At 46.4% G+C, this 27,258-nt stretch overlaps 1 protein-coding gene across 4 annotated transcripts in view; it reads right to left on the reverse strand.

Annotated features, from left to right (window-relative positions):
- Window positions 1-515: 515 nt before the first annotated feature.
- The window catches only part of EVC2 (EvC ciliary complex subunit 2), a 126,213-nt gene continuing 99,470 nt past the window's right edge, over window positions 516-27,258 (reverse strand). For 2 of the 4 annotated variants that reach the window (XM_077878655.1, XM_077878636.1), the window contains 6 exons: window positions 17,061-17,288; window positions 9,314-9,528; window positions 7,842-7,929; window positions 4,949-5,145; window positions 3,093-3,194; window positions 516-1,185 (listed from right to left, as the gene is read on the reverse strand). In XM_077878655.1, the coding sequence (XP_077734781.1) occupies window positions 915-1,185; window positions 3,093-3,194; window positions 4,949-5,145; window positions 7,842-7,929; window positions 9,314-9,528; window positions 17,061-17,288 (1,101 nt within the window). In that variant the 3' untranslated portion in view covers window positions 516-914. Of the gene's footprint in view, window positions 1,186-2,423; window positions 2,602-3,092; window positions 3,195-4,948; window positions 5,146-7,841; window positions 7,930-9,313; window positions 9,529-17,060; window positions 17,289-27,258 lie in introns of all 4 variants that reach the window. The other 2 variants (XM_077878664.1, XM_077878644.1) reach the window with 2 other exon arrangements.

The following is a 27,258-nucleotide window of genomic DNA, read 5'->3' on the forward strand; positions in this document are numbered from 1 at the left end:
AGATTCCCTCCTCAGTCATTTCCTACCCTCAGGAAAGATGCACTGCAATTGTATTCTTTGCCTGGCTCTTAGAAAAACTCATGCGATGTTCCAGTCCAGCCCCAATGAGACATCATTGGCTCAACCACTGCTATCAAAGTGGAAAGGGTTGGAGCAGATAAAAGCACTCTGCAAAACACAAGGACCTGTGTGCAGTTTGTTTGCTGGCAAATGTCCCCACTGGTGGAGTCTGGGAGAAAGGGTGAGGGTTCGTAAAGATTACAAACCCGATTCTGCTACTTAACTGGCTTTGTGTTCTTGCACCCATCACCTTACCTTCTTAAGCCTTTGGATTTCCTCATTTATAAAAGGAGGAAAAAACTCTAATTTGAGTTGGAGATCGAACACCCTAGTTTCTGGCCACTGGAATGATGGAGGGTCAATCTCTGTTGAACACAATAACGTGCAGCCAAAACAGAAGTAATTAAAAATAAAGGGTTCCTACATAAAGCAAAACCAAATGCCATCCTAAGAGCTCTGTGTAAAATGCATTTATTTTCCAAAGTTCCCTTGATAAAAATAGGATACGTAACAAACACAAAATGCAAGAACAAAGGGCCTCACTTTGACACACAGCCCATATGCAGCCAGATGTTGCAGGAGTATGAACCATGGTTTAGGGTTGCCCTCCAGACCCGCAGAGGTGAGACTGAAGGCAACAAGGGTTCGAGGCTGGTCCTGAGGCTGAGGAGAGTGGACTCTCTGGAAATTCATGAGATCAGATGAAACTGAGTCCTTGAGAGTCGTAGGTGTTGGGAGGTGTCTGCGTCTTCTCCACATGCAACTTGTATCTATGCATTATACACTATAAACACACACACACGTGGGCGAGAGAAAAATATCTATCTTCAGACTCCCTGGAGCTTTCCTTGGGACTAGTCCAAGCCCAAGGCCCAAGTGGCCTTTTTAGCATTCAGAAAGTTCTTCTTCTTTCTCCTGGGAGGAACATGCAACGAGATCTCTGGTTCCTTTGGATTTCTGAATATGAAGAGCTTCTCGCCTGTGTTTAATAAATCAATGGTTTCTGCCCCTACAATGGGCACAGCAGCTGGTTCTCCGATGGACTCCAGGGACAGGTGTGGCCAGCTTCCTATTCCAGGCAATATCACTCTCTCTCTGAGAGGGGGACATGTCTTCTTTAATATACTAAAGAAAGAAGAGAAGATCAGATGTGACATTTTTGGCAACTGACCCTCCTGAGTGTCCTAATGGGAGCCTTACAGGAGAATCCATTTTGGGTCCTTAGCCCTCAATCAGATGTCATTTTAATGAAAGATTTTTTCCCTGTGGTCATCAGATTGCCCCTAAAATTAGCTGAAGCCTACAGCAAGTGGTGTCTACAGACCACTTCTAAGTCACTTCCTGACTTGTGACTTAAATGTGCAGTTTTGCAAACCTGTTGTCATCATGTTGTTAGCTTGAAATTGGCCCTGGTCAGAGTAGGTGCACCATGGAAACTGGTAAATGCTACAAATCAGACCATTTCTGTCTCTCTCCCCACCAACCAATGCTCAACATTTACCAGGACATCATTGCCTGTGAACCTCATACCAAAAAAGCAGGCTGATGAGCTCTGATTACAAAGCAAGAGTTAGAAGTCAGGCAAACTGAAACAGAAGAGCAACACTCTTGGGGGATGTCCCATAAAAGGATTGCTGGACTCCTGTCCATGAGTGGTCCAGCCCTAAATCCCTGGAAGCTCTTGGTCATGGCCAGGGCTACTTCTAAGAGCCATATACAACCTAAAAGCCACAGGGTTCTCTGTGTCCAATCCGGGCATGATGAGGTCATGTCAGTGGGGGTCACCTCCTGGAAGTCCCGACGGGATCACTGGTCCTTCTAGGGCAAGATGTGGCAGATGGGGCAACACCATCTTCTGCCCTTGCAGCTGGTCTGAATCTGAGCAAGGATTCCAATGCAGCTCTGTGTGATTCAGAGTCTCCTCTTCCTGCATCACTGCACAGTGCCTCTGGGCAGGGCAAAGGCTAGCAGGGTGAGCCAGGGGAGTGGGGCCAGTTCTCCTCCTCACCTGCTCACTCCGCTCACAACCTGCAAGTGCTTTCGCTCCCCCAGCCTGGGGGAACTGATATCTGCTCCTCCGTGGAGGACTTCACAATTTATACAGCTCGAAATTAATTTTCTTGGTTTGGGCTCAGAATCCTGATCTAATTTCTTTGGGACTAAATTCTGACATCCAGACTATTATCGGTGGCTCCAGGATTTTTAACACGGACAATTCACGAAGCGTGGCCTCAGCACTTTTACCTTAGCTGAGAATTTATGGAAGGGGCAGGATTCAGGTTACACGCCTCGCTTGGACATGGATTGCTTCCAGAGCACACAGTGGATGGATATTATCACTTCCTACCCTGTTATGAACCTACCTAACCTCACTTTTCCTCCAAAGCTTTTCCAGTGGGAAACACTGGACGCACTTGGTCGACCATGTGTAGCAATCTAAAACCATCCTGGCCTTAGCTCTCTTTGACCTCCAGCTGTGCAAAAACCACAGCTAAAAGAGAAAGGTGCTCGATGGAGTGGAAAGATTACTGGCCTGGAAGTCTAGGGAAAGAAAGGGGTTAGTCAGATGGTTCCAAATCCCATGGCCGCCATTTCCCAGCTGCAGGCTTGGTGCCTCTTCCTGTGACCTACCGGAGCTGGAGTGTCAGCATCCCTACTTTCTGAAAGGCTGGGAGACTCAGGGCAGTAGATGGCAAAGGACTTTGTAAACTATAAACTCTAAATAGAGATACAGATTTACTCTCCCTCTAATGACATCCCTTTTGAAAACAGCCACTAATTAAAATAAATACAGTAAAGTGCTAACAAATGATCAAGAATATTCTCCCACTGACATCAAAGAGGCCTGCCTATTATCTTCAGCTCCTAAACTAAGTCCACTGCGAGTAAAGATTGCGGTCTGTCAGGAAGGAATGTGGGGATGCCAGCAGTCACCCTCCTCAAGGTCCCTGGGCCTCTCACCTCCCGTCCCACTCCCAGGCAGCCGGGCTGACCCTCTTGCCCGGACCACCTGAGCAGGTGCTCAGCTTTACCTCTCCTTCCTCTCTCGGGCCCAGAGCAGTTTTTCCAGTCCTCTGCTTATCAGTTCTCCTCGCAGTCGGCCTTCCAGGGCTTGCCACCAGGCTTGGTGCTTCCTGAAGGCAAGAAGGGAGGCTCTTGTATTTCCTAGAATAGACTCTTCCTGAAAAGCACGATGGCACTCCATCCCTCAACACGACCTTGGCCTGACAGGAAGAACTCGTTTTCATGGTCTGTCTCTCACTCGAGGCACACTGACTGAGCACCTGCTCTGGTCAAGACACAGTCTCTGCCCCCTTTGACCAGGGGTCAAAGCCGGGAAACAGGTGACATCAGTCAAGCAGCAGAAGGCTGCCTAGAGGTGGGGACCCTTGAGGTGAGTCTTGCCTCCCCACAGCAGGGGACCCAGAGCACGTATGGTGGAATGCACCCTGTGTGTTAACGTATGGACTTTCCACCACCCTCCATCCCCGGTGTATGCTCCAGGCAGCAGGACTTTGTCTCTTATTCTCTCCCACATGCTACTGTCTGTAACAGTGGACATGCAAGAAGCTCAGCAGGGTTTTATGAATATATTAAGAAAGTTGGAATGGCACAGCAGAAGCTTGGAAGGTGGGCTAGGCCGGGAACCCCAATGCTACGTGAAGGACCATGATTCTCTGCTATTGGGAAAGGACACTGCAGTGTCACATAAGGGAGTCAAGGGCTCAGGTCAGTTCAGTAAAGGACAGTGTGGAACCCAGAGTCCTGTCTGTGCTGTGCTCATTCCACACCCTTGCTTTCCGCCTCTCCTTATAAAGAGCCTTTGCTGACCAAATTCACACCTGGAACCTGCTCCCAAAGGAACGTATCTATGCAGCATTATCTATAATTGAGGAAAAAAATGAATCCAAAACAAACGTCCAGTTAGAAGGCATGAGCTGCATACACTAGGCTACACACCTCTGGGGAATGTCACATGGTTGTTAACAATAATACCTATGAAGGGGTTTCAATAACGGTGAAAAGTATGAATTTTAAATTAATAAAACAGCTGAGAATATGGCCTAAATGGTGTGATAATTATTGCATAGGACGACATCTGCACATGAACAAGAGTCAGAAGGAAATAAGCAAACTCGCCTGTGCTGTAAAGTTCTGAGGAGCAAGACACAAGGTTGCATCTGCCGGGATTACTACACACGCAGAGACACACACATATTTCACACACTCGCATACACTGAACACACTCATAAAGCCCAGTAAGGAAACAGTTTCTGGACAAAGAATTGTAAGAAAATGCTCACAGCCCTTTTCTCCAGGTAACAGAACCAGGAAATTTCTTTTTCTTCTTTTTCTTTGTATGTACTTTTTACACTTCCTCTAAAGTGTGTGTACAGCATTACATGGCTGGGGAAACATTTTCTTAAGATACTACTTGAAAAATAAACTGGTGGGGATCCCTTCGTGGCGTAGCGGTTTGGTGCCTGCCTTTGGCCCAGGGCGTGATCCTGGACACCCAGGATTGAATCCCACGTCGGGCTCCCGGAGCATGGAGCCTGCTTCTCCCTCTGCCTGTGTCTCTGCCTCTCTCTCTCTGTGTGTGTGACTATCATAAATAAATAAAAATTTAAAAAAATATTAAAAAGAAAAGAAAGAAAAATAAACTGGTGATGAAGATAAAAGATTGGACAAAATACTCAGGCCTCCCATGACGTATCAAGGGTTCACGGCCACCAGTGTGGACATCCTCTGCTCCCATGCCATAAAGTGACGGCCAGGGGAGGTGTGTGTGCCCGGGGCTCACAGGCGTCCTGCTTCGTCCCTGCGTGTGTTCCCCTCATGGAATCTCACTCAAGTGCTCCCAATGCAGCCTGGATGCCGCACTCACCTCCTCCTGGCCAGGTCAGCCTGCTCCCCGCCTCCGTCGTTCTCCACCGTGTGGTCAGGATGCTTCTGGGTGCCTGGATCGAGCGCCGCCAGGAGCTCAGACTGCAAGGCGGTGGGCAGAGCCACGCTCAGGAGCCGGCGCAGCGTGGCCCCTGGCACCATCGCCAGCCTGGACAGGTACGATGCCAGTCTCAGCTCCTAGAGGGGTGATGGGGAAGCTCGTGACCTCACTGCCCTGACCTTGATGAACAACCCGTTTAAATGGATGACTGTCTTAGGACGTTTTGTCCCACGGAGAGAACTATCTTAGCAGCTCGGTCTTGAAAACACGTCCCCAAATTCACAGAACTGTCAAGGATCTACTTGGTCAGCAACCCTGGCAAACCGTGACACACCAGAAACCTTCATCCATCCTCCCAACTGCTCCCAACTCATGCAGAATGGCCGCATCTCTGGCCTGCACCGGGGCGAGCTGGTGACACTTCTCTCCTGCTCATGCACCCTGACGCAGCGTGGCTCAGAGCAAACAGCACAGGATCAGGAAAGAACTGGAATGTCCCCAAACCAGCAGATGGTTGAAGAAGCTGTGTGCTGGGCACACCTGGATGGATGCCACGTGAAAAGAGCCTGTATCCACAAGTCCCTCCTATAAGATTTCATGTGTCTTTCTTTCCAGAACTGACAAAATGTGGACATGGAGAAGAGTGTAGTGGTTGCCGGGGGTGAGGGATGGGAGAGGGGTGGGTGCACCTGTAAAGGGGTGGCACGAGGTGGGTCTCTGTGCCGATGGAATGGTTCTGTATCTCGATTGTGGAACTGATTATGTGAATTGACACAGAACTTATACTCACATTTTGTAATATGTAACCACGGGGGGAAACTGAGTGCAACATGGGGTGGGGTACTGGAACTCTCTACACTAGCTTCAACTTTATGTGAATTTAAAATTGTTTCAAAAGAAAAAGTTAAAGGGGGGGGGGGCTGTCTAGATTCTGCACTCAGGAAACCCTGGGCTGCCCTCCAGCCCCACTGCACAGAATAGACCCTGTGTGTCCTGGGGCAACCCCCTTCTTTCTCTTTGTGCTCGGGCTTCCTTATTTGTAAAGTGGGGTAACTGTAACCCCTCCAGCAGATGTTTCTGTGAGGTCAGAAGGACCTGCCATGTGGAGAACCATCGCACCCCATGGAGATCCAGACAGCAGCTCCAAGCAACATGCTTTTCTTCCCCTGCAGTCTGGGGGATGAAAGTCTGAAGTCACTTCCACTGAGCTCAAGTCAACAGAGCTCGTTCCTGCTCAGGCTCAGGGGACAATGCATCTTCCTGTCTCTTCCAGCTTCTAGCTGCCACCTGCCTGCCTTGGCTCATGGCCCTTCCTGCATCTTCAAAGTGTATCCCTCCAACTTCTGCTTTTGTCGCCATCACACGGCCCTCCCTTCTGTGCCTGCTGCTGCCTCCCTCTTACCAGGACCCTTTTTCTCCTTCCTGTGTGGATTTCTACTCTTTGTGGGTTTTTGGCATATTTCATCCTTATCTGTTTTTTTGTTGTTGTTGTTGTTGTTGCTGTTAGTCTTTTTGTTTGTTTTTTGTTTTTTACAGATTTTATTTATTTGACAGAGAGAAAGAGAGAGAGTACAAGCAGGGGGAGCGGCAGGCAAAGGGAGAGGGAGAAGCAGGCTCCCCACTGAGCAGGGAGCCTGACATGGGGCTCGTTCCCAGGACCCTGAAATCATGACCTGAGCTGAAGGCAGGTGCTTAACCAACTGAGCTGCCCAGGTGCCGCCTTGTCTTTGTTTTTAAGAAATGTTGCCTATTTTAAGGAATTTAAGTAATGTGATAAAGCACAAAGGTTAATGTTAAAATAATTATCCCAAATGCCATTATCCAGAAGTGATTATCAGTAACATTAGGCAAGCACTGTTCCAAGCATCTTTCTAGACATATATGTGGATGATGGATGGATGGATAGGGGATGGGGGATGAGGGAATGGATGAGTGGATGAATGGATGGGTGAGTGGATGGATAGATGGACAGAACTACATAAATGAGATCATAATGCACACAAAATACAATTCAGTTTATGTATGTATTTTGTTGATTGCCTACTCTCCACACTAGAATATCAGCTCCTGAGGGCATGACATAATTTCTGTGTTTACTGCTGAAATCCCAGCGGCCAAGACAGCCCGTTGCTTACTTTGAAGCATGGTGAGTATTTATTCACGAACAAAGCCTCTTCAGAGGATGTCAGGGTCTTTGAAGTCAAGGGGACTCGAAGTCACGCCTTATGTGGTTAAGACAGTATTCCACTTTGTCTACAAACGGCCACAGTCATGCTGGAAACCTCTCAGGCGTAAAGAGTGTTCAGTGAGGAATATGGATGGGGTCCCGGGCTCACCCACTGCACGGGAAAGCTTCCTGATGTGCTGGGTCAGTGCCATTCATTTCTTAAGCACCCCTTTCCCATTTTAGTCATGAAGCAACGAGGAAGTCTCTTGCTTTAAAAGGAATGTGCAGTAGCATGAAATGGAATGGCTACAGCAGTTAAATAGAGCAAAAGCTGATTTCAGTGACTAGCTTTGTTTGTAGTGGAACCTCCTGTGTGTTAAACTTGTACCAGAGAAGAGAAGCATGTCTGGATACCTGGTGAGTCTCAGAAAAGAAGCTGACCAGGGCGGTCACTACTACTGTCACCATTGCCACCGCTGTGCCTGACAGGAACGTCTCCTGCCTGCTGGCCTAGGGCCAGGTGCTTGTCATAAATCCACTCAGCCATCCCCAGGTCCTGTTGTCACCCCGCCCGTGCTACAGGTGAGGACACGTGCACTCTGAGGAACAGGTGACATGACATGTGCTGACGAGGGCTGACCCACAACATGGCTAACGGGTCCTCACCTGGCTGTACAGGGTCGCAAAGGTGTCGAACTCCATGTTCTCCAGCAAATCTTCGAGCACAATGCCATGGTCTCGCTCCTCCCTCCAACTAGCATGCAGACAAAATCTAGGTGAGTCCACTTTAATTACAACATGACCTTAGAAGACCATGTAGTTATTTAAATAACAATCACAAAGGAAGAAGTTTTGTGGCAGCTGTATGGAGACTTTTCTGTACCTTTGCTGGGCCAGCTGTGGTCCTAGTTGGAAAACACTTGGTATCAGTAGTCATGCTCAAGAAGACCAAGATCTGGGCTCCTGGCCCACCATGTGTCCCATGTGGAAGCAGACCCGGAACCACGTTCCCAGCTTGGTCCTGGCTCTGGCCACAGAGGCTTGGGGTGCCTTTCCACATGAGGGTTCCCCTGAGGCTCTCTGACTTCCACATGAGAGGATCTGCCTACCTGGTCCCTTAGCCGATGGAGGTGGCACTGTGGGTGATCCACCCTGCACTCTTTTGTTAGCTAACACAACCCCAAATTTATGTCAGAAGTTTTTTTCACGAGCGATTTCCTCCATAAAGCATGAGGCAGACGAGGGTGTCCTATACCCGAAAATCCTGGTGTAAACCAGGTCCTCGTCTCCAAGGGCCGGGCCTTGCCCTTTGATCACATACATCCAGCCCCTCCTACGATTAGTTCGAGTGGAACAGAACTGCACTTTGATATCGTGTTTCTAGGAAAGTATAATCAAATACATTAAAATAACTTGTAATCTCGCCACCCAGAAGTCACATCTGTTACAACTGGGTCTCTCTGCTGCTAATTAGTTTGTGCGCATGTGTTTTAAAAAATGGAATCACACTATGTCTCTAGTTTGTACCCCGTCCTTCCCACATCAACCTTATAGTCACAGTGGAACACCATAAAGCTGTTAAAAAGTACATTTGCCAAGAGTTCTTAATGTCTTGGGCAAAGGCTAATTGTTAATTAAGAAGAATGCAAAGAACAGCCCTAACAGAAGGTAAGGGCTCTGTCTTGTTTTCTAATTTTACAAAAGCAGGATATGAACTGTTACATTCAAGGTGAGATCTGAGTGAGGCCGGTATTCACTGCATCACACCCCTGTCTGGATAAAGTGCTGTGATTATGTGCGATGCTGGCACCGGGTAAGGCTGGGTGAGGGTGGGGCATGGAATTTCCCTGCACTATTTCTGCAACTCCTTGTGAGTCTACAATTATTTGAAAATAAAAAGTTTAAAAAATATGTTCAGCAAAAACTTCAATGATACCAAAAAGAATCATTGGCAGGGGTGATGTCAGGGAAGAAGAACATCCCCTCCTAAGTCAGCAGCTGGTGTCTAGGCACTGGGAGGACACCTCAGCAAGCAGGGTGACAGCCGGGGGGCCGGGTCCAGATGAGCCAAGAGGCCAGGTGCCCCCAGGCCTGCAGGGCCGATACCATACTGTGTCACCGCTGGGCACCGGGCTCACCTCTGCTGGTGGCGCTCCAGTAGCTTCCGGCCCTGGCTCAGGGCTTGCTGCAGGACAGCAGACATCTGCCTTTCAGAACCCGTGTCCTCGGGCTCGCCCAGAAGCCCGGGCCCATCGCCAGCCCACTGCTGCCGGCTTGTCAGAGCCCGCTGTAGCTGAGACGCCTCCTGGTGGGCCAGCTTGTCTTCCAGCTTCCTCTCTAGCTCCTGGAGCTCCTGCACACAGAGGGGCAAGGGGTCCACAGATTAAATCAGAGCTCCTGGGCCTGGCACGATCTGCTCTTGCTTGCCTCCCCACTCTAGACGGGTCGAACAGCGCAAGGAGGCCACCGGGGGACCTCTCACACCTCCCTGTCTTTGCACACACTGCTCCTGCCACCTACAGGGCCCTCCTCTGGTTGCCTGTGCAGTTCTGAGTCTCCTTTCAAGCCCTCGCTCAAGGACATCCTCAGTGAGGGGTTCCTCAGGTCCCTGGGACAACGCGGACACCCACTCCAAAGGTGCCCACTCGCTTTCCCCTGTCTGTGCCCATCACAGGCTGAATGTCTGTGGTCCCTCACAATTCCTATATTGGGGCCTTAACTCACAATGGGATGGTACTTAGGGGAGTGAGTGAGGCTTTGGGAGGCAAATGAGTTTAGATGAGGTGCTAAAGGTGGGGCCCCAGGATGGGATCAGCGTCCTTGTTAAGACTGGAAGAGAGACAACTGAGCCCCCAGTCTCTACCATGTGAGGATTCAACAGGAAAGTGGCCATCTGAAGCCAGGAAGGAAGCTCTCAGCAATGAATGATCAAGGCTGGTGCCTTGATCTTGGATTTCCAGCCTCTAGACCTCTGAGAGAAAAGTCTGTTGTTTCAGCCCCCCAGGCTCTGGTGTTTGTTACGGAAGCCCAAGCAGGCTGAGACTACCCCATCTCTGTAGCTGCCTGAAGTCGCTGTACCCGTACCTTTCTGTTAGAGTGTGAGCTCCAGTGGGCAGGGCTGCATCTCCAGCTCACTGTCTGCAGCACTCAGCACCATGCCTGGCAGCTGGCACCTGTCATCGCTGATGTATAGGACACCAGCACACATTTATTCACCTGGTGGGAAGCCTGTGCCGGAGCACAACAACCAGGGTGGACACGGATGGGACCCACAGCACGCTGGGTGCCCTTCTAAGTGTTCACATATATTAATCTCATGGAGTCCTTGAAACCACCCTATGGAATACATACTCTTATTTCCCCCACTACAGATGAGGAGATTAAGGCAAAAGAGTTAAAGTAATTTTCTGTCTCATGCAGCTCTTAAGTGGCAGAGCCAGAGCTCTGGCAGAGGCCAGGCCAGGTCACACAACACTGCCTCTTGCTGGCCAAGGAGAAGAAAGCTGCATTCTTAGGCCACCAGAGTCAGATAATCTGGCTACAGGGTTCTGTCCACAGCCTGCTCAGGTTTAAGGAGAGATGGGGGCTGGAAGGTCCCAAGCCTCGTAGAATGTAGACACAGGCCAGGACTCTAAGTGGGGGTGGAGGGTGAAGCTGGGACTCAGTCCAGGGGCTTCAGATGGGCTCCACAGAGGACGGTGGTCCATCATCCTCCGAAAATAAGTGCAAAAGAGCCTGCCGTTCTGAGCGGAGCCATCTAACACACTGAAGTTTCCAATTACGGCCATCCATCTCCTTGCAGCATCCCAAATGTAAACATAACCAAACACAGAGCTTCTAACAGCGCTAATGAGTTTCTGACAGCATGTGCTGTCAGCATGCCCGGAGCCTGCTCGTGGACGAGGCTCTCACTGATCCCACACTCGCGCTGGCCAGCCCCAGCCACGGTGTGGGGAACGAAGGCCAGAACCCACAGCTGCCAGTGTCTCCAAAGCAGGAGGAGAGCACAGAGAGTGTCACACTTGTTTTCCAAGACCTGGTGAGCCGTGACTGGGAACAGAAAGTGAAGTGGGAATGTGTCCTGCAGGCTGTAGCTGCTGATGGCACATCCTTCCAGAGGCCAGCCTGTTCCTCAAACTCCTTCCACACCCTGTACAACCACCTGCCACTTTGCACAACTGGAATCCAAGGCCTGGTTCTGGAACTATCTTCCTTAATACCTGTTCTCCTCCCTAGAGTTTAACTGCTGAGGGTGGAGAGCCAGGGACTGCAGCTGGCCTGTTTACCCTTCTGCCCAGCAGGGACCACAGGGCCTGGCTCGCAGAAGAAAGAACAGTCACGGCCAGCAGCAGCATCTCGATTATTCCTAGAAATAATAATGTCAGCTAGCATGTACTGTCAGACTCGATCCAGCACAAAGGAGAAATGTGTTATTATGGGATGCCTGGGTGGCTTAGCAGTTAAGTATCTGCCTTCGGCCCAAGGCGTGATCCTGGAGTCCTGGGATCGAGTCCCACGTTAGGTTCCCTGCAGAGAACCTGCTTCTTCCTCTGCCTGTGTCTCTGCCTCTCTCTCTCTGTGTCTCTCATGAATAAATAAATAAAATCTTAAAAAAAACCAAATGTGTTATTATGCCATAATATAGATAAGCTGGCTAAGGCGCAGAGAGTATTGGTCAATCTCCTGAAGTAACAGAACAGCACAAGTGCCATGAATGAGGAGGGATTTCAGGTTTCTCGGGCTCTGGGCCCCATGCCTCGGCACTGTTGTCTCTGGCAAGCACTCTGTAGGTATCAGTTGAATGAATGGTTAGACAGATAGACAATGAGATGAAAGACAGATTGACAGCTCTAGGCCTTTTATTGGGCAGAAGGGGTCAGGGGTGAATGAGATACGGCCCCTGGACTCTGGGAACTCACAGTCTAGTGTGGATGACAGCTGTGCAGTTACAGTGACAGTAACAGCCACCATCTGCTGTCACAGAGATTTGGGAGGGACAGGATGTAAACATGAAGCTGAAAGAGACCAACTCTGCCCAAGGGAATCATAGAGGTCTTCACAGAGGAGGCAACATTTGGCTTGACTCAGACTATGGATATGAGCTTGCAAAGGGGTGAAACAGAAGCCAAGCCCATTCAGAGGAATGGGAGTAATTCGGAGGAATGAATTCAGAGCCTGAATGGAATGGATGCTCAAGTGTGCAGAGCAGCAAAGGTCCAGGTTGAAATGCGGGGTCCCTCCGACAGTAGTGAAGGCGGAGATTTAAAATCTAGAGTAGAGGCAGGCTGAGGTTGTCAATGATCATTTCTGTTTTTCAGAGACTTCTCAGGCCACAGTGTAGAGGGGACCAGAGTAGGCGGAGGGATGCAGGCGGAAACACATGTAAGGACAGGAGCCAGGCTTTGCAGGAGAAGGTGCAAGCCCTGCTTTCCAGCTGCGGGAGCTTGGGGCAACGCTGTAACCTTCCTGAGCCTCATTCCTGCATCTGTAGAATGGGTATAGAAGCATCATGGGCTTGACAGAAGGTTCAAACACTTCTCATGATGCTCTGGACTTACGGAGAGCCCGATTCACATGAGCAAATTACTGTTAGTGTTATTTTTCTTTTTCATGTCTAGATTTGTCCTAGCAGTGAAGCTGGGCACCAAAGTCAGGAATGGGGAAAAATGTTCTCGCAGAATCAACAAACTGGGTGATTAGCAGCAAGTGGGCAGTAAGCCAGAGGAAGAACAGAGGAAGACACCGGGTTCAGGTTTGGAACAGTGGATCCAGAGCAATTGAACTATGGTGCAGATATAGTGGGTATGGTTGGTCTGGGGTCCCAGGATCTGTTAGGGGGAAGTCCATCCTCTGCAGATTTGCCCATCATGCCTCATGGCCCCATGATTCAACTGTGCCTTGCCTATGTTCCCATCTCACAAGATGCGTTGGAATCTTTCATCCAAGGTGGTGCACCTGATATAGTTCTCTTCCAAGTCCTTCCTTCCAAAGCATTTCATTTCATGGTTTTTTAATTCCTCTGAATGTTTAACAGCTTAAGAGCCCATTCACAATGGGAAAGCGGTTTTCACGGAAAGATCAAGTTGTGGAATGAAAGTCTAGTATCTGGAGCAAAACAACAGGTTTGTCTTCCCTTCAAATGCAAATCAAGAAAACACTGGCATCTTCACATCCACTGCCTTTCCACCAGCTGAATAATACATCATGTGACTTATGAGCAGTTGCTTCCATTTCAGGACACATAACTCTTCCAAACACATTCGAGAAGATGGAAACTTTGATGTTACGCAAAAAGGCTGTGAGATGAAACTGAAAATGTAAGCGTCATACTACCCAATGACTACAGAAGTCAGGGCAGTCCCAAGGTGTCTCAGGGCTGAGCTGAGCGGTTGCCCAGGGCACTCGGGGGGCAGCAGGTGAAATGTGAGCTGAAGGCCACAGGCTCCTAGTCTACTCTGCACCTAATCAATACACGACCTTGACTTGTCCCTTCTCTGTAGGCCTCACATCCTTCACCTGTAATTCGGGGCCACGCATACCCCTGCACCCATCATCTCTCTCATTCTTGCTGTGGATTTTGGGTAAATACCCAGTGTTGGTTTCCTCCTGACATGAATTTGCTAAGAAATTTTTATCTTAGGTGGGTGTTGAATTTGACAAAATACTTGTTGTGTTATACTGAAATGATCATATAAGTTTTTTCTTTTCTCCTTTAATCCGTTAACCTGGCAAACTTTGTAAATGGATATTTTAAAGTTCAACCAACCTTATATTTCTGGGAAAAACTCAACCTGGCCATGCTGTGCTAATTATTTTATGGATGGCTGGATTATGTTAGTGGTATTTTGTTTACAAGTTGTATGTCTAGGCTCACAAGTAAGGGTGAACTATAATTGTTCTTATACTACTCCTGTCTGGTTTTCATGTCAGGGTTGTCTAAGCTTCATAAAATGAGGAATATTCCCTATTTTTCTAACATCAGGAATAATTTGTATATGAGATTGGAAAAATTTGTTGGAGCTCACCTATAAAACTATCAGGATTGGTGCCTTTTTGTGTCAGATTTCCTGACTACTGAATCAATTTCTTTTATGGTAATAAGACTTTCTACTTGAGTCCATTTTGACAAATTTTCTAGGAAATTTTCCATTTCCTTTCAGTTTTCAAATTCATCTACACGAAATTGTTCACAGAGTTTTATTTTCTAAAACTCTACTGCATGTGTAGTTAATGATGCTTTTTATTATTTATTAGCCCCATATCTCTTTTTCAAATGGCCACTCGTGTCAGAGCTTTGTGTATTTTATTAGCCTTTTTTCAGAAAATTCAAATTTTCACATTACTGATCCTTTCTGTCATAGTTTGGTTGGTTTGGGGTAAGTTTTTTTCTTATTTTACTTATGTGATCTTCCTTCCTTCTTTCCAGATTTATTTCTCATCATTCCCCTCTAGCTTTTCATATGATCTTAATCATAAGCCTTTCTTTTTAAATATAAGTTTAGGGCATTAATTTCCCTTTGAGCTAAAAAACTACTTTGGCAAAATTCCACAAATTTTAATATGTTGTATTTATATTATTTTTCTGTTCTACATTAAAAAAAAAATTCCATTATCATTTCTTCGACCAATGAATTATTCAGAAGTAAGTTTTAAAACTTTCCAAGCATGGACTGTGAGTAATAATCTTTTCTTAAATGGATTTAAACTTAATTTTCTTTTTCAAAAAGGTGGTCAAATAATATTGTATAACTTAATTGTAACTGTTCCAATGTGTGCACAAGAATAATATGTATTTGTTAACTGCTGGCTGGAAGATTCTGTGGACATACATTAAATACAGGTTGACTGACTGGTTAATCAACTCATTGGTATCTTCACATGTCTTATCTGATCAACCACAGAAAAGGGGTGTGCTGCAATCTCCCACTACAGTGACAGATTTACCAACTTCTCCCTGCTGTTTTGTCAATTGCTTTTCGTTATTTTGAGTCTTTTATCACATACATGCAAGTTTAGAATCACTCTGCTGTGCTCGTGAATGAAAACTCTAAAGTCATTTTGGTATTACCTTTAATTTTTAAAATAATTTCATAAATCATTATTTTATATTCTATGCTGATCATCTGAGCATCTAACATCTTTAGAGATTTCAATCTGTTGGGTCTTTATTCATTTATTTTTTGGTTTCTCTGCATATACATCATTTTGTCTCGCTTATGTGTTTGGGGACTTCTAATTTTAACTGAGAACTTATATTTGGCTGGAATTAATCTGTGAAAATCCGGAGATGCCCAGATGGAGAATATTTCCCTCTGGAGAGGATTTGTTTTTGCTCTGGCCAAGCACTAGAGTAGTCAGCCATCCCAGAACCATTGTAATTTAATTTATCTCTTTGGGAGATTTCCTGACTGGAGAGCTGAAGTACTTTTGGATTCCTTCAAACCAGCAGAAGCCTTTGAAAACAAATTCACAGAGGAGAGTCCCCTCCCCTTTCCCCCTCCCCCCACCCCCAGCCCTGGGGAATGGACAGGTCTTCCCATGAAGGGTGGCTCCTTTGACAGCAGGTGGCTTTCTCCTCCCACCCCCTCACTGGGGGTTTTACCTCCTCAGGACACCCCAGCCTCATATCCTATCCCCCCAAATGAACCCCAAATCCCTGGGTTGCAGATCTCAGTTCTTGCCCTGGGATTGGAGCCTCTGGATTGGCCTTCCCTGGGATATCCTTGGCCTTTGGTAATTTTCCACATTCTCTTGTGCACTAACAGAGCATTAGGATGTATGTTTATTTTTACTTATCCAGCATCTGAATGTTTTGTGCTGGAATACCAACATTTCCACTTCTTTCTATCCTGAAAAACATCTGACATAATGCAGGCTGCATGATGTTTATGGGAGAAACAGCTCAGGACTCTTCAGAATCTAATGTTATTTACGACTTTAAAAAGGAATGATGGGAACCCCCACTGGCAAGATCAACGAGGAAGTCCATGAACGTGACCTGGTGGGTTGAAGTCAAAAACAGATTGCGTTCCACTCCTGGCATTTATCAGCCACATGGAGACCTGCCACCTGCCCGAATCTCAATTTCTCCCTGAGAACTGAACATAATAGCAGTGCCCACTTCACAACACAGCTCAATAGTTAAATAATATAATGTGTGATAGAGGGCATAAAGGTGGAGCAGCATAAGATTGTAACTTATAATCAGTCGTGCTTAAAGGGGCATTTTGAGATGTGTGATTAAGAATGATTAATGCTTACACCAGAGTGTGTCCATTCACAGCCTGTTCGTGCTTGCCTGCACATACCTGGCACCCAGTGAGCAGGGTTCCTTTTCCTCTCTAGCGGTATTATAATAACATATGAAGTTCTAAAATCTTCTCATATAGGACCTAAAATCAGTCCACAAAACGGTTAATTCCATTACTTCCATTTTATGAATATACCTCCCACACCTTGACAAAAAGGCAGCACATAGGCATAATGGTAATAAATGTAATTATAAAAATAAACAACAATCCTGGATTTCATCACATCTAAGGCCCGTTAACTGAAAGCTATGCTGTTTCCACAGCTCTAGAAGTGATGATCCCGCAACCCCGCTCTTGATGCAAAGTGCATCCCCGTTTCAGAAACGTTAAAAATGTTAAGATTCAAAACGTTTGCTGCCCGGGGGGTGGGGGGGTGGGAGGGGCAATGCAAACCAGCAGGCTTGAGGCCTTTAGGTCACCTCACTTAGCCCTCCCTGCAACCCTGCAGTGTAGACAGGGCAGGCAACCACCTACTGGACAGGGAGGGAGCCAGGGGAGGGCACGGAGATGAACCCATGAGCCTGTGGATGTGGCGCAGGCTCCAACCCCCTTCCTTGGCGAGCCCCGCACTCACCGAGCTGTGGGACCCCAGGATCTGCTCACAGGCCAACTTTGTCAGGGTCTCAGACTCGCGCAGCTCCTCCAAGAGCAGGTCCTGGGTGCTCAGGAGGGCGGTGTATGCCCACAGGGTCTTGGCCGTCCTGGCTGCCTTCTGGAACTGCAAGGAGACCAGCGACTCCGCGAAGCGGGCCTCCTGCTCCTCAAGCCACTGTACACGTTCCCGGAGGAGCTCTCCACGGACCTGGGGAGCGGGGGCAGGCCAGAAGCCAGGAAGGTGAGTGGAGCATGGTTGGGGCCAGTGGGGAGGACAGCAACGGGGGGGGGGGGGGCAGAGAGGACGTCCCAGCAGCACCCTGCTTGGCTGTGCTCTGTCATTCACTCAAACTGGGAGTATTGGGAAGGTCTCAAATACTCTCAGAGAAGCAGCCCTGGAACCTGCAGGGTGCAATTTAGGACCACAGGGCAGCTCTGCTTATTAAGACCCTCTGGGGCTTCTGGACTCTGGCCGTTCACTCCACACTGACCACTCTCGAAGGTACAGGGGACTGTGTTCCTACCTGGGGGGGAAATCCTTCAAGGTATCCCATCGGGAGGATGAAAGTTCAAAGTTTCTAACACGGGCTCTGAGCCCTTCCCACGGTGATCCCAGCTGAAGTGTGCCTGGAAGGTCCCATCTGATCCTCTGCCACCAACCCCCTTCCCCCTCCACCCCTCCTGGCCACTCTGGGCATGCTCCTGAGCCTACTGTCAGGGTCGCCCTGTGACTGGCATTCCCTGGCACCCTTGTCTTCCTGAAGGTCTCCTGTTTGTCCTTCGGGTCCCTGGTCCTCACTACTCTCTTTGAAGTGTCCCTATGGGGCATTTGTTTGTCACTTACTCCTCTGTCCTTTGTTCAATGTTCTTCTCCTGTGCTGGCCTTTGCCACACTGTGGACCCCGCAAGGACATGAGCCCTTCCAGGGGAGGGCAGGCCCAGGCACCCAAGGGGCTCTGAATATTCCACAGGAGGGAATCCATCCACTTCACTCAGTCACATGCCCAAGCTGTTCATTCTGTCATCTGGGCATCTGCTCTACAACCACTACCTCTTATACTTTCTCCAGAAATGCTGTCATGTGGGGATCCCCGGGTGGCTCAGCGGTTTAGCGCCTGCCTTTGGCCCAGGGCGCGATCCTGGAGTCCCAGGATTGAGTCCCACGTCAGGCTCCCAGCATGGAGCCTGCTTCTCCCTCTGCCTGTGTCTCTGCCTCTCTCTCTCTCTATGCCCATCATAAATAAATAGAATCTTTAAAAAAAGAAAAAAAAGAAATGCTGTCATGTGAACAATGTCATGTGGTCTAAAGCTTCTCAGGTGCCACCCCCTACCTGAGCCCTTGAAGGCAGGTCCTTGTAAATGAGTACATCCTCCCTTCACAGAGAGCTCCAGAAACCACAAGCCTGCTCAAGCATGCATCTTGGGAAAGCCTTTCGTTCAATCTTTAGATGTGTGTGGAATCTCACTCACAAAACCAAAGGTAAGAGCAACCCAAGTAACCGTTGACAGACGAATGACTAAACACAATGTGGTCTGCCCAGATAGCGGAATATTACACAGCCTTAAAACAGGAGGAGGTTATGACACTTGCTACCATATGGATGAATCTTGAGGACACTCCGCTAAAAGGGAAATAAGCCAGTCCCAAAAGGACAGACATTGTGGCATTCTACTTATATGAGGTACTTGGCGCAGCTGAATTCGCACAGACGGAAAGCCATGGTGGGTACTGAGGGGCTGGGGGTCACAGACCTGGAGGGTGAGTGCTTCATGGGGACGGAGCTCCAGCTTAGAAAGATGAAAGATCTGGAGATAGGGTGGGGATGGTTGCCCAACAGCATCACTGTACTTCACACCACTGTACTGCTGTACACACAAGTGCTTAAGATGGTAAATGTCATGTTATATATATTTCACCACAATAAAAAAAATATTGAAAAAGTTTGTGGAATTTTGTTTTCTGCCATGTAACCATTTTTTTTAAAGATTTTATTTATTTACTCATGAAAGACACAGAGAGAGAGAGAGAGAGAGGCAGATACACAGGCAGAGGGAGAAGCAGGCTCCATGTAGGGAGCCTGATGTGGGACTAGATCCCGGGTCTCCAGGATCACACCCTGGGCTGAAAGCAGCGCTAAACCGCTGAGCCACCCGGACTGCCCAATGTAACCTATTTTTAATCCTGTTTGTATTCAGAGGTTTTGAAATGATTGACATAAGAAAGAATATTTAAATGAATAGGAGGCTGACAGAGGATGATGACCCTGTTTCTCCCCTGGTGGCACTGCCTTCCTGTGTCTGGCCATGTGTCCCTTGGAAGAATTGCAAGTCCCAGTTTGAAAAGCTCTGATTTCTTCTCTACAACTTGACCTTCAGGAAAAACTCTGATGGCGGGAAGACAGAAGTGTCCCAAAGAAACAGATGGCTTGTTGGCTGGGGAAGAAAATTTGGTGTAGGGCAAGGTGGGGGGCAGACCTACTAGCGCTTTTTGGAGAGATGGTGCCTTCAACAAGCTTTGGAGAACAAAGAAGAGAGCCAAATGAAATGTAGGGTCTGCAAAAATATAACATATGGGTACCTATGTTTGGTTCACAGGAAAGCTCATAAACCTCAGGGCCAGAGGCCACAATGCACAGAACAGTGGTGAGGAACACAGATACTCTGGAAGACATAGGTTCATTTCCCTGCTTGAATGGGAAAAAGAAGCCTTGTTCTCAAAAGGATGCTATTAGACCCCAGTTTTTTCCCAGCTTGCAGAACCAGGTGACAGCCACCTGCCCACGGATGGGTTTCCATGGTAACTGTGGATCACACCTGGGCCTCCGGCCAGTCACACTCAGGCTGAGGCATCTGCACCACTCCAACAGTGGTCCCATGTCCTTCCAAGACTCAGCAGAGCCTCATGAGAGTGGGACCCCAAAAGCGGTGTCTGATGGCTTCCTCCTGGGGATGCAGGGACGCAAGTCTCTAAAGTATTTCCGGGATCTTAGCTGTTTTCCCACAGTTGCTCTCTCACCCCAAGTTAACAAACAAAAAGTATATTTATGCTGCATTCATCCACCCAAAAAATAATTAATGAGCACCAAATATGTATAATATACAGGAATATGTGATGCACCTAGGGGATGGGGGGTGTAAAGAAGAGGCAAAGATGGATGAGACACAGACCTGACCCTGAAGGAGCTCATCACTGAGGACCTTGGGCAAGTTCAATGTGCTACCTAGAACTATATTTTATCATCTGTAAAATGGGAGTAATAATGCTTCCTAACACACGGGATTTAAAGAAAGCCTTTTGGGGTTTAATTGCCATACAATAACCTGCACATATTTCAAGGCTACCACCTGATGACTGTGACATATTCACACACCCTGAGGCAATGGGAACGGCCATGGCAAATCTAGGCAAACCCTCAAGGAAAAACAGGAGTACAGGCAGGTGGCCAAGAAAAGGATGCATGGTCTCCTTATCATGCACCTGCCATGAGCTCAGATTTCCAAATCACCTCCCCATGGCTGGATGGGTGGTGGCCCAAATACCCTGTAAAGCTGATCCCCCTGCAGAGTGCGGGGCAGAGCAAGGTGGCCATGAGAAGATCTCAAGCGTCATTTCTGCAAATTCACACCTAAAACATGGGGGCAAGCGTGCAGCCTTTCCTATGTCCTGTAAGAATCACGTGGCCAGTGAAATTAAGAAAAGAAAGTTTCTCCAAAATCCTTTTCTTCTTTGGAAAGTTTGATTTGTTAATTTCAGCACAGTAAGAATATGCCTCTGGCGAGGGTTTCCATCCTTGTCTAAAAAGAGCCCTGGGAAAGGGTACAGATTAGCACTTTTGTGACAGGCTTCATTAAATATTCAAGTTATCTAAAGTAATAAAAATTCACTTTCAAAATAATATGCTGTTAAATACTCTTATTTTAAATGGGAAATTCAAACCACTGCCTTACTAATTTCTGACTTGCTTCCCAGTACATTTAAAAAAAAAAAGTTTCTTCTAGGTTCGGTGATGTCCTTTAAATACAAATTAAAATCAACCTCTGTCAGCCAGCAAGAATTACTGGCGCTGAAGCAGTTCAAGACACCGTAGCCTTCCTGCCTAGGTTTGGAAACAAACAACTAGAAACACGAGACAGAGGCCAACATTAGCTTTAACAGTGATGAAATCTATGCTAGAGAACGCAGCCAGGGGTGGGAGGAGTGGGGGACATCCAGATGAATACACACTCCCCCAGGCAGCGGGTCTCTCGATGGATGGAGAATGGGGGCCTCTTGCAGGCTGCCTGGCTTTGGAAGAGAGCTGAGGGAGCCTCACTGAGCACGCCCAATGCCCTCTTTAATCCCACCAGTCAGAAACGCCCCCCTTGGAGAAAAGTGAGCAAAGCATGGAGAGCAGCCAGGAGGTGGCTAGCCAGGAGCACAGGGAGAGACAGTGGTTACATCAAGAACCTCACCACTTTAATGCCTGTGATGGGATGAGCACTGGGTGATATATGCAACTGATGAATTATGGAACACTACATCAGAGACTAAGTATATACTATACGTTGGCAAACTGAATTTAAATTAAAAAATAAAAGATAAAAAAATTCTCATATCCAAAGGCTGGGAGAGAGGGCTAATGAAATGCTCTTTACATAAAAGCATGCCCTTGCATCCTAGTGGCTGGCCCTGGGAAACCCAGATCAGTTTCACCAATGCTTTGCAGGATGGGTTCAAAACTGACGACTCTCTCCTTCATCTTGCAGCAGAAAGGGAGTAGACTCAGCAAAGGGGTGTTATTATTTACTAAATGAAATACAACACTGCTAGATAAACATTATTAGTGCTTACATTTAGACACAGGAAAATTGATTTCTATGATGGTAAAGACACTACCACCCATCATATCAGCTAGATAATCACAGTGCAAAAATCTCAAATATATCAAGGGTACTGCCTTAAACTAGTCAGCACAGTTTTGTTTATGGTTGATCTGTTATCTCTTACATATAAATTTTTCATTTAACTAGCTGTGTGACCTAGACAGGTTGCTTAACCTCTCTGAGTCTTAGTTTTGTCTGTGAAAAGAGATAAGATATCTGTTCATCTGGATGCTCCCCAGCCCCCCGGGTGGCTCAGTTGGTTAAGCATCCAACTCTTGATTTTAGCTCAGATCATGATATCAGGGTTTTGGGATCAAGGCCCGCATTGGGCTCTGCACTAAGTGGGGAATCTGCTTCTCCCTCTGCCTCCACAAGTTCACATGCTCTCTCTGAAAAAAAAAATGCACAATGTAGAAAAATATTAATAACAAACTTCCTGGCAAAGGATGGTAGATTTGTAGCATGCATCTACTGTTTTCCTTGAGGTAGAACTGAAAGGTGGGGAAAATGAGAGGAGACAATAGCAATAAAATTCCAGAAAGCTGGAAAGGAGATGACTGAGTAGCAAAGGACTCAACAGACCCCCAAAGGCTGAATTCTAAGCCAGAAATGGGGCTGGCCAAGAAGCAACATAATTTGTGCTGCAAGTTCCCACTAAGTATCACAGAACATAGACACCTCTGGAAGTTAGAGGTAAAAGCTGAAGGTAAACAAGAGGAGAAGTGGAGCCTCTAGAACTCCATACACCCAACTTGCCCCAGCAACAGCTGGAGATTTATTCTCCAGACGAGTCTATGAACTTGGAGAAACCAGGCTCTATATAGAAGACAGAGGACTCAAGTGAAACTTTACATCCAGACTACTAATATCTCAGTTTTCTTTCTCTGTTTGGTTCTTCATATAGCGGGCAACCAGGCCTTTACCAAATAGGCAGGAGAATGGTCTTCTCTGGGGATGCCAATCAACCTTAAATAAAGGTCCTAACATTGGGGTTTCCCAAGTAAATGGTCTAGCCTCATCACACCAGGGTGAAAGTCACCCTCCACAGGCCCCACTTATAGGCTCAGAGCTTCCGAGGAGCTTTTGAGTACTTCACTCTTAAATACGAGCAGACCAAGGATGACCACACACTGGGGAAAGCCTCTAAGGAATATAGAGGTAACAGTAAATATGCAGAATTAAAAAAAAAAAAAACTTTAAAGAACAATGTTCTCAGAGATACAAAAAGTTATAGTAGCCTTAAAAATATATATAATTTCTTTAAGAAGAGAGCATTCAGAGAGGAAAAGAAGCTCTTGATAAATCAGAAGTTAAAAAACTTAAATGAAAATTCAATTAATGGTTTGGAGGATACGCCCCATAAAGTAAAACAAACAAAAAGCAAAAACAAAAAAACTCAAAAAACAAAACAAAACAAAAAAACAAATTTAAAAAATAATGAAAACAAGAAAACTAATAGATAAGAGGTCTAATTTCTGAATAATTAGAGACTAGAAAAAGTGATTAGAGACGAGAAAGGGTGTTCATAATCAATATAACTCAAGAAAATTTTCCAAAATGCCAAAATTGGTCAAACTACCCATCAACTGTGGGAGCAGAATGAAAACATTTTCAGTCTTACAAAATTTTAAAATACTAAATCTATGTGCCCTTTCCTAAGAAACGAGAAGATGTGTTTTATTAAAACAAGGAACAAATCAGGCAAGAGAAGAGTGAAAGAAATTCATAGCATGATCCCAAGATGGCAGCTGTACATAAGATGTAAAGTACAACGTCCAGATTGGGGCACAGGAGATGTACAGAGAGGGATATCCTAAAGATTATGAAATTAATAGAAGACATGACTTGTGTGGTGATCCTCATGGGATAGTTGGTCAACTGTCAAAAAGTGTGTTGAATTAGTGTTAAGTACATAGAAAAGTAACCAAAAAATAAACCAAAGGGTAGCATTAACTCCTGGAAAAACAAATAGTTATACAGAAAAGAAAAATGAAATCTGTTTTATATGGCTCAGATGTGAATAACATGTAAATAATCATAATAACAGAAATCACAAAAATAGATCTAATATATTGAGGAAAATAGAAAAGGCTCATGTGTGTTGCAGATTGAAAGAAGGAAGACAGCTAAATCATATCTTCCATAAAGAAAGGTGAATAGATGATACCCAAAGTAAAGAAATCAAGAAATAGCAAGACAAGCATGTTATTTGGAAATATGGAGGTAAATGCCAAAAGATCTAGCTAAAAAATTAGAAGTTTTTACCTCTGGAGATTTGAAAATATATATATATGTGATTATAGGGAGTTGCTCTTTTTTTTTTTAAAGGTTTTATTTATTTATTCTTGAGAGACACACACACAGAGAGGCAGAGACACAGGCAGAGGGAGAAGCAGGCTCCATGCAGGGAGCCCGACGTGGGACTCCATCCCAGGTCTCCAGGATCACACCCCGGGCTGCAGGCGGCGCTAAACCATTGAGCCACCCGGGCTGCCCAGAGTTGCTCTTTCTTAGCACAAGCATTGTAGGATTATTTGACTCTAAAAGAATATGCATTTTATAAAAATGAAGAGTACAATTTTAAAAAATGGACAATGTCAACAAAAGTTAGTACATTCAAACCATCCAAAGACAACTGTGGTAAGCCTTTGGTGTGTGAAAAGCAGAAGTGGAATAGATTAGAAAGGTAAGTTGGAGACTAATTGTGAGGCCTTGAATGCCATATCCAGGAATCTGGATTCTCTTTGGGGATGGTGGGAAGCTATGAAACTCTCCCTTTGGGAGATGACTTTGACAGAGACTGCCTCAAGGGATAAAACAGGGGCAAGAGTAGACATAAAGAGAACCATCTTCTCAGTCTTTGTGGATGGATAGATTTTCTCTCCCCTTCCTAAAATGCCTTCCTTGTCAATGCACCTTCTCTTCTAAGCTTTATAAGAACCTGTGCCATCAGTATTCTCTCTTTTCAGGTCATCAGAAAACGGGCACATTATGCTCATACTTATACTCTAGTCACTTCTGAAATGACAGAGTGTGGAGAGCTATTTCTGACAGAAGTGCCAGCCACCTCTGCATAACTGCTACTGCAGAAACATAATAGGATGCATGGTTGATTGCAGTGTGGGAGTTCCACTCCTGAATGAAGGGACTGCTAATGAACCGTGTGTGCATGGCATGGCAGGAAACCTGGAGGCAGTGAATAAATAATAAATGGGTGAATGGATATATGTGGTAGACATGCCACCCAGACGGAGGATAACATCATTAAAATAACACCAGAAATAATGGGTAAGCAGGAAATAGGATCATGTCACTTTCATTCATATTTAAATGCTCCTACAGAATATTTATGAGAAATTTATTATATACTGTGTGCCAAAACAGCAGCAGAGCACATCAAAGATTAGCTGAAACATTACCTTCATTTCTGGATACATCAAACAGATCTGCTACTGTGACACAGGGATGGCAATCAAGAAGCCTGTGCTTGAGGCTCCACTATACCACATGCCGGCAGTATGACCTTGGACAAGTCTCTCAACTTTTCAGTCTCAATATTCTCATCTGTGAAATAGGGATCATAATTATTGCTCCCTCTGTCTCACTACAGAGTGGAGTAGGATATATGAAGAGGATCCAAGGTTGTTTGAAATATCAAGGGATTGAAAGTAACCTACATGTCTATTAGTTGAGGGCTGGGTACATCATTTAAGGGTCATACATACCATAAATGTTATGCTACTGTAAAAAGCCATGAGGAAACTCTTATGTACCGATATGGAAGGTCTTCAAGTTTCAATGTTAGGTAAAAAGCAGAGACAGGTGAGATAGATAGATAGATAGATAGATAGATAGATAGATAGATAGATAAATAGATAGATAGATAGATAGATATACAGATGAGACAGGGGAATAGATATATAGGTAGGTAGACAGACAGACAGACCTATCTCTACTAGTTGGAAAATAAAAAAGTGAGTCCCATAATTTGTGCTTTGTGGATTGACCTAAGCACTGGGGCAGGAGGAACAGACACATTATCAGTCCTGGTCAAGGCATTCAGCAGGTAAGACCTCGGCCAAACACCATGTTGAGTGGCAGCCCTCCAGTCCTACAGATCTGATCAACTGCCCCAAGCTGGTGAGAGTCGCCTGGAGGTCAGGGAAGAAGCCCAAATGTCCCTTCATCAAACAGGCACCACCTCTGAGCAGCCCTCCTAGGCTGTCCTCCAGGAGAGGATAGTGTGATTGACATAACTGACCCTTGTAAGGCAACTCTGGCTGTCAAGCCCATGCTGGACCCTTTGCTTGCTGAGGTGTCTAGCCTCAGGGCCCTCCAGTTCACAAAAATCAAGCCATTTCTTAGGGGTGAGGACTACAACCCTAGCTTCTACCTCACCCTCACAGGCAGAAGGAAAAGAGCAGATCAGATTAAGACAAAGCCTACATCCCCTACAGCTACAGAGAGCAGACATCAGGGAAGGAAGAGCAGCCAATAGAGACTTCCTTATAGAACGAAAAATGAATACATCCCTCAAAACATTCTCTACAAAGTTCCTAAATCTTACCAATCTTTCCCCAACAGCTGAGCTCCTCAGTACAGCCTCCAGGCTTCCCATCCCCTGGCTCCTAGCTGCCTCCTAGGGCTCCCTTCTCTATACCTAACAAAAATAGCCTTTCTGAGGACAGATGAAATATCTTTCAAAACAGACCTGGTGTAAAAACAACAGGTAAGCCACAATAAATTCCCAAACATCATTATCATACACACTTACTTTATTCTCTAAAATATAACAAAATTAGAAACCAGTAACCAAAAAAGTTTTCTAAAAGGATAAGTTAAAATTCAAAATCCATGACAAAAAAATAGATAAAAAATTTCTACTTCTGGCCATGATGGAAGAACTGGGAGAAGATTTACTCTTCAACCAAGAGGCAGAGTAGGACTGGGCTACCTGAAAAAGGAAATAGACCGTCCGTCTATTTCTCAGAAATAGACAGTCCGTCCTCCGGGCACACTTGGCATGGGTCAGACACAGTGCCGCCAGTCAGAGAGCTGCCCCTGCAGCTTCCAGGAGGAGGAGACCCGCTTTGGCACCTGCCCGCCAGCTGCCCGTGCCACCCTGCCCTGCTTCTCCTGGCCAGGAGGACAGTGACGTGAGCAGTGGGGAGACTGTGGAGGGGCCAGCAGCAGAGGATGAAGTGCTGGGGCCGTGGGGGCCAGGGAAGCCAGCCTCCCTGCAGCCCTGCTCTGGGCCATCCTCTCCCTTAGGACTGCAACAGCAACCACAGTCCATGGGGCCTCCACAAGTGGAT

This window comes from Canis aureus, chromosome 2 (genome assembly GCF_053574225.1).
Source record: "Canis aureus isolate CA01 chromosome 2, VMU_Caureus_v.1.0, whole genome shotgun sequence".
Lineage (NCBI taxonomy): Eukaryota > Metazoa > Chordata > Mammalia > Carnivora > Canidae > Canis > Canis aureus.